The sequence below is a fragment of the Elephantulus edwardii genome, unplaced genomic scaffold, assembly GCF_000299155.1.
Source record: "Elephantulus edwardii isolate Elephantulus edwardi_28Jun2011 unplaced genomic scaffold, EleEdw1.0 scaffold00016, whole genome shotgun sequence".
Classification (NCBI taxonomy): domain Eukaryota; kingdom Metazoa; phylum Chordata; class Mammalia; order Macroscelidea; family Macroscelididae; genus Elephantulus; species Elephantulus edwardii.
The window spans coordinates 7,656,412-7,663,715 of record NW_006399766.1 but is presented as its reverse complement, the minus strand read 5'-3'; the positions used below and the strand labels follow the sequence as shown (position 1 = coordinate 7,663,715).

General features: G+C 38.9%; 1 protein-coding gene across 1 annotated transcript in view; it reads right to left on the bottom strand.

Moving 5' to 3' along the window:
* Positions 1 to 7,304, bottom strand: part of LOC102843189 (dystrophin-like) — a 1,161,727-nt gene that overhangs the window by 433,299 nt on the left and 721,124 nt on the right. The window contains exon 5 of the mRNA XM_006881860.1: positions 5,113 to 5,205. Coding sequence (XP_006881922.1) covers positions 5,113 to 5,205 — 93 coding nt within the window. The remainder of the gene's footprint in view (positions 1 to 5,112; positions 5,206 to 7,304) is intronic.

Sequence of the window (7,304 nt, the reverse complement as noted above, 5' to 3'; positions counted from 1 at the left end):
ACTGGGCTAAGGGCAGGGACTACACTGTAACTAATGGTTAACTCCACAATGAGGGATTTATCCTTCACTGCTCCACAAATTGCTGTCTGTCAGATACTCCCCCAGGTCTAAACATTCAGATTAAGACAGACTAGGAAGAAGGATTGGGCATCCACTTCTGAAATTGCAGGCTTCTGAAAACCCTATGTACAACTATGTACAATATGACTAGCAAACAAAAATCTTGAAAAGTGATCTTTAAACCCTACCTTGGGATAAGTTGAGTTGGCATGGGAAAGAGCTTTCAGTAGATAAGAAAAGTGGCCAATCATGTGAGAAACCACCTGGATAATGCCACTCTGGAAAGCAGTTTGGCATTTCCTCAAAAAGTTGAACATACACACTCCTATGTCCTGGCTATTCCACTACCAGGAATATGTTGTTGTTGATTGTCACTGAGTCAAGCATGACGACTCATAGCAACCCTAAGAACAAAAGACCTGAAGCCTTTATATCATTATCATTGTTTCTCAAAGTATAGAGTTTCTAGAGGCATGTTGTTTAGAAGTGGATGCCACTTCTGCTTCCAAACTAGGAATATACCCCAAGGAAATTAGAACACAGAGACACAAATAGAGATTTGTACATCTATATTCATAGCAGCATTCTTCACCATTGCAAGAACATGGAAACAGTCCAACTGTCCAACCACAACTGAGTGGATTGAGAAATTGCGGTACATTCACACAGTGGAATGCTATGCAGCACTCAGGAGCCATGACTGGAGAGCAGTATGTTGAGTGAATTCACTCTGTCTCTTTTGCCTCAAGGACAAATACTGCATATGACCATTACTGTAAAAATAGACGGATAACTAGCAAAACATGTTTAAGGACCCATGGGGGGATGGGTAGGAACAGAGGGATGAGGATAGATGGAGAAAATCACAGGGTTGCACAATTGGATGGGTAGAGGGGGGGAGACAGGATAATGATGGACATAGTCCAATGATGAATGTGAATGAAGAATAGAGTGAAACACAATATATATGAACTTTGTAAGCAAACCAATGTTGTTGTTGTTAATTGCCTACACGTTGAGCACGACTTACAGCAACCCTATGAACAAAAGGCCTGAAGCCCCTCTACAACTATTTGTCAAAGTTCAGAGAGTTTCCAGAGACATGTTATTTAGGAAGTAGATGCCACTCCAAGCAAATCAATATAAAATAATTGTTTTTAAAAAAAGTTTAGACATCTATGCCTGTTTCTGTTCTCCTTCCTGTTGGCTAAAATAAGATGAACACTGGTGTGACTCAAAGGGAAGCCTACAAATTGGGGCCACCCTGCAAACCACGGGACCATGTAATATAAGTACAGTCATTGAGAAAGAGTGTTTGAAAATTCCGATTTTATTTTACAGATTAATATTTATTTGTTGAATCTACTAATAAAAAAAACTTGAGTTCAGAATGGAAGTGGGAGGAATACAACAATGGAGATAAAGGTTGAACTTGGATGTGTTCCTTCAGTGCTGCCCAAGACCCTAGATTGTTGAGTTGACTTGGCGCCATTTGAGGCTAGAGCTGAGTGAGGAGAACAGTAGCTCTGGAACACAGGGAGAAGTGTGGACTCCTAAGCCAACAGCCGATGCCTATTTGAACCTGGCCACTAGGGATGAGGTGACCAGAACCCAGCCAGATGAACCAGAGGTGACCAGAACCCAGCTCATGTTGTGAGCGAGTGTCAATTGCTGCAAACTGATGTCTAGCTCTGGACTGAACTTCGTGGATGCAAATGCTCAAAATTTCTATGTTGAACAGAGGATTCCTTAGAGTATTGGTTTGATGATGTTGTTGCTAAGTGCCATCAAGTTGAGCATGACTCATAGCGATCCTATGAACAAATGATCTGAACCGTATTCTATACCTATCATCGTTTCTCTAATGTTCATAGAGTTTCCAAAGTGGATGTCAATCCTGCTTCCAAGCCTGTCATAATCTGGGAGCTCTACCAAACACCATCTGCCATAGGGATGGGCAAATCAGAAATTGACTATCTCAAAGGGGAATATTTGGCCATGAGGCATGAAGTAGCTGGCTTAGATGCTTTTACAAATGTAGTTGTGAGTAAGATGATTCTAAGGGGGGAACTCACAATACACATGAACCAATATAATGTAAATCAAAGATGGTATAAAACAACGTGCATGCATAAAACACAATGTATATGAATGATAAAAATATTAATAAAAAAAAGACTTGTGTTTCATACATACTTTCATTTCCATTTGAGTCCCTATAACATCAAAACATTGATAGGTTGGATGGGGGGAGCATGATCTTTTTCTCAATATATTGAAAAGAACTGAGAGACAGATTGAAATCCTTTTGGTTGCGCAGTGGATTAAATATTGAGCTGCTAAAAGTTGGTGGTGGTTGTTGTTAAGTGTCGTTGACTTGTAGATGACTCATAGTGACCCTATGAAGGAAAGACCTAAACACTTGTACAACTTTCATCCTTTCTCCACATTCATCGGGTTTCCTGAGGCAAGCTAGTTCAGAAGTGGATGCCACTCCTGCTTCCAAGCTTGTTTTAACAGGCCAAATTGTTCAGATGTTCCTCACTGGAAAAACTAGGCCATCTGTATCTATAAATCCTATTGTCTTAGAAACTATGAAATGAGTCTCCTCTGTGCCTCAGGGCCACTCACTATGAGTCACAACAGAATCAAAGGCAGTCAGTTTGCTTTTTTTTATTCAGGTTTCATATTCTACCTGACTAGTTAGGCTTGATACCATTGCTATATGGACAGAGCTAAAATTTTAGGCAACATGAGATTCACTTAAAGTTCATTTTATGAGCTATTTGACGTCATCAATAGATATGGTTCCTCTATCTCACTTTTAATATTACTGTGAAATGGAGTGACCTTGTCTAGAAGTTTCAGGAGGGGAAGGGATTTGGAGACCCATTTAAAGAACAATATGGCCAATGAATTGAGCAGGCGCATCTCTGGTCTACATGGTATTGAATACCGCTTAAAACCAATCTACAATTCAAGACAAGTCAACCCTACTAGATGAAGTATTATCCACAAATGTGACAAATCAGAGAGAACTCAAACATGAAAAAAGCCAAACACAAAAGAACACATGATGAATTTTCGACTCATGTAAACTGCCCCCTGAAGGTATAAAATAGCCCAGGGGCACAGATAGGGGTGAGGAGTGACAGAAAACAGGCATGATTTTTGGTTATTTTTATTAGAGTGGTGAGGATGTGCTAAAAACAGGTTGCTGATAGTTCCACAACCTTGTTAACATACTAAAACTCATTTAATCATGCATTGGAATGAGCAAATATCATATAGAAATACCTGAATAACTCTTTCATGGATAAAAAAAAAGATACCAGCAAGTAAAATGGCAGACTTCTGTCAGTTACCCACAAACATCTAAAAATGTGAGAGAGCAAACAACAAATGCTGCTGATGTTGTGGAAAGATTGGAACCCTTATTCAGTGTTGTTGGAGTGTAATTATACAACCATTCTGGAAGGTAGTATGGTGCTTTCTCGAAAAGTTGGAAATGGAAATACCTTTTGACCCAGCAATTCCATTACTGGGAATATATCCTAAAGAAACCAGAACTTCCACCCAAACAGATATACACGCTTATGTTTATTGTGGCATTGTTCACAATAGTAAAGAGATGGAAGCAACCTAAATGGCCATCAACAAATGAATGGAGAAGCTGTGGTATATTCAAACAATGGAATATTATGCAGCACTGAAAAACAAGGAACTCAAAATATTATTCAAAATGGGTGACCCTGGAGGACATTTTGCTGAGTGAAATATCTCAGTTACAAAAGGACAAATACTGCTTAGTGCCACTGTTATAAAACAGGACTGATATGGGGGTTTGGGAGGAGAATAGAATAAGAGTGGATTGATAATGACCATTGCATTGGAACAGATGAGGGAAAGAATTGTTTAAAGGGAATATATGATTAAGTATTATTTGCATGACAATATTCCAGAATAAAAGGTACATAACAAAGTGGAGCAGGAGGCAGGGAGAGGGAGGAAATTGTGCAACAATGAAAGAATCTTTTTAAAGAGAAAAGTGAACTTGGGGGTGGGGGGAGTAGGGAGGAAAATGTGCAACAATGAATGGATGGAAATTCAAGTCTTCTATAAACTTTCATTAAAGTATTAATAAAAAATTAAAAAAAAAACAAACAAACATGAGGCTAAAGCTCTTAGCCATCAATGTTTTTCATGTGTAGCTATGTTGGTGACGAAAACGATGTTATGTGGACCACTGATGCCTGGCATGAAATAGAAGTTATTATTTCTATTTCAACAGTGAGGTAAGTATATTCCAGATGGAGATAGCATTATACCAAAAAGGATAAGATGGTAAGTGGAATAGTTGAGATTCTTGCCAATGTTGGTTTAAGGGAGATTTTTTGGAGGGGGTTTGCTTTACAAAAAGGCAGATTATTCTCACTAAAGCAGTTTAATTACTAATCTGTTTTGCAGGGATTCCATATAGTGTCTATTCTTCATTGGTGCTCTCGCTCACACACACACACAGAGCACTATGCAAACCAGATTAAGAAGTGTGATCTTGTGTATAACACACATGCTCATATAGATAATCATATTCTATCTGTCTTTCAACGGCACTGGCCAACATTAACTATATGCAAGATGGATCATCAGGGTATTATTCTTTTTAAGCAGTTAATGGGGGAAGAACACCTTTCCTTTATCAAAATTAAGTAGATAATAGTTATAGGTGACTTATGGAATAAGGTGTATTTGTGAAAAATATTTTTATCACCAATTGATGAGATTTTGCCCTCTTTTAAGCATTCTCTCCAGCCAGTGGAATAAAACTTGGAATATTATTTCTGCTAATGTGCCGGAACCTATTTTCTAATCTCCTGAGCCTCTCCATCTCAGCGGACACGAGTTGTGCCAGTTTCAAAGGCAGCACTTTGGAGAAGGCTTGATAGTGTTGGAGAAATACTGTACCTGTTTGTGGTGCAGGTCAAGGACAAAAATGAGAGGAGGGAGCAGCCACATGTTACTCAAAGCAGAAGCATTCATCAGGATTCTCACCTGCCAGTGGAGGATTATGTTCCAAATCAAACCAAGGGTCAGTTTATGGTTTCCATCGACTATGTCAGTGCTCCCAATATTCACTAAATCAACCTGGTGAAGAGAGGAGAAACACATTTGAATGAAGGAGACCAAATGTCTATTTGGAAAGAAAACAAAATGGCAAAGTAATTGCATTTAGAGATTTTCAGAGCTCAAGCAACACTGCACTTGCATTCTTTTTAATCATTTGAAAATTCAATAATTTGAAAATGGTGCAAAGTGTAAATGCACTTTCCCTAACAAGTGCCTGAGCACATTTACAGTGAGAGAAAGGGGGTGGGGAGTGGACTAATGCACTTGTAGCATATGAATAGGTAACTGTTGATTCAAGAGGCCAATCTAGGTAAAGTGATAAGGATAACTCCTTCAGGATGCCTAAAATTAACATTGCTTTGTCAGTATAGAATTGAAAAGGGAAATTTTATCTGTGATCTACTACACTACCATCGAAAGTTCTATTATAATTAGGGTTGGCTATATTTTGCTGAAGCCAACCTGATTTCTGAGGGGAATACATAAATATATACATATTTTTCTCCTTCCTGTGTATGGTGGAAATCTGGTAGACAAGTAAAACGGAAGTAATAGAACAGAATAAAACTTCATCCTCTCAGAGGTCAAGAAAACCAAGAAAGTCCCATTGAGTCCCAGATGGCACTGGCTTCGCTGCATTAGAACACACCTAAGCAGTGAATCCAATCGCCAGCTCTCTGTCTTGCACGTCTAGGCTTGAATTTGAAAAACAGAATCTCTTTTGTCAAGGCAAATCTTTGTGCCTCCTCCCTGTCACATTCTTACCATTTTTAGGTCACGTGGGAAAGAAGGATCAGGCAGATAAACTTTGGGAAAAAGGGATAACATCACTGGTTACTTCTTGTTGTTAGGTCCCATAAAAAAGACTACAACTCACAGAGACCCTGGGAACAGCAGTTTGGAACTTTCTCCTGTCTTGCCTTATATGCAATCTCTTTATTATTCCAGTCACTGGGTCAATAATAGAACAGCCCAAATTAAAATCACTGTGAGATCATTACACACCTAGATAGTGCTAACACTAAATGGAACCTTCATTAATCGCAGGTGGGAAAGCAAATCAGTGCAGCCATTTGTAAACAAAACAAAACAAAACAACCCCCTCCCCCCCCCAAAAAAAAACAAAACCAAAAAACAACCTAATAGTTTCTTAGGAATCTAAAACACCCATTACTGTATCACTACCTTCAGGTTGATTCTGACCCAAAACTACCATTGGGTTTCGGAGGCTACCAGTCTTAATAAAACTTTGCCTATCTTTCCAGACTGCTTATACCAAAGGTGTTACTCATTGATCCAAGGAAGATGAAATCGTTGACAGCTTCATTTCTTCCTCCATCTATCATAATTTAGACATAATGTGACTAGTGTGAGAACCTTTGTTTTCTTCATGTTGAGATGCAATCCATACTGAAAGCTGAAGTCTTTGTTCTTCTGTAGCAAGCATTTCAGATCCTCCTCACCTTCAGCATGCAAGGTTGTGTCATCTGCATAATGTAGGTTATTGATGAATCTCCCTCCTATCTTTCTTTCACATTCGTCTTCATAGAGTGCTGCTTCGCCAATTATTTGCTCAGCATGCAGAACAAATCGGTATGGAGAAAGGATACAATCCTGAAGCATACTCATCTTGATTTTAAACCATGCAGTGTTTTCTTGTACTGTGAAGATGAAAGCTTTTTGGTCTACCTATAGATTGTATTTGAGCAAAAATAAGTGTTCTGGGATTCCCGTTTTCCTCAATGTTAGCCATAATTTGTTATGATCCACACAATCAAATGCCTTTGCAAAATAAAACACAATTAGACATTGGTCAGGAATTCACTCCTGTCAGTATCCATCTGACATGACCAATAATCTCTCTCATGCTGGAGCTTCTTCTAAAACCAGCTTGAACTTCTGGTAGTGAGTCAATGATCATTCCTATGATGGAACTACTCTGTATCTTGAGTTTACAGTGGATACACAAACCTGTTAATGTGATAACATTATATCAAACATATCCATTCTCATGTTGTTGTTGTTATGTGCCGTCGAGTCACTCATAGCGACCCTATGTACAACAGCCCTAAACCCTGCTCTATCCTGTGCCAATCGCATTGCCTCTGACACACCCA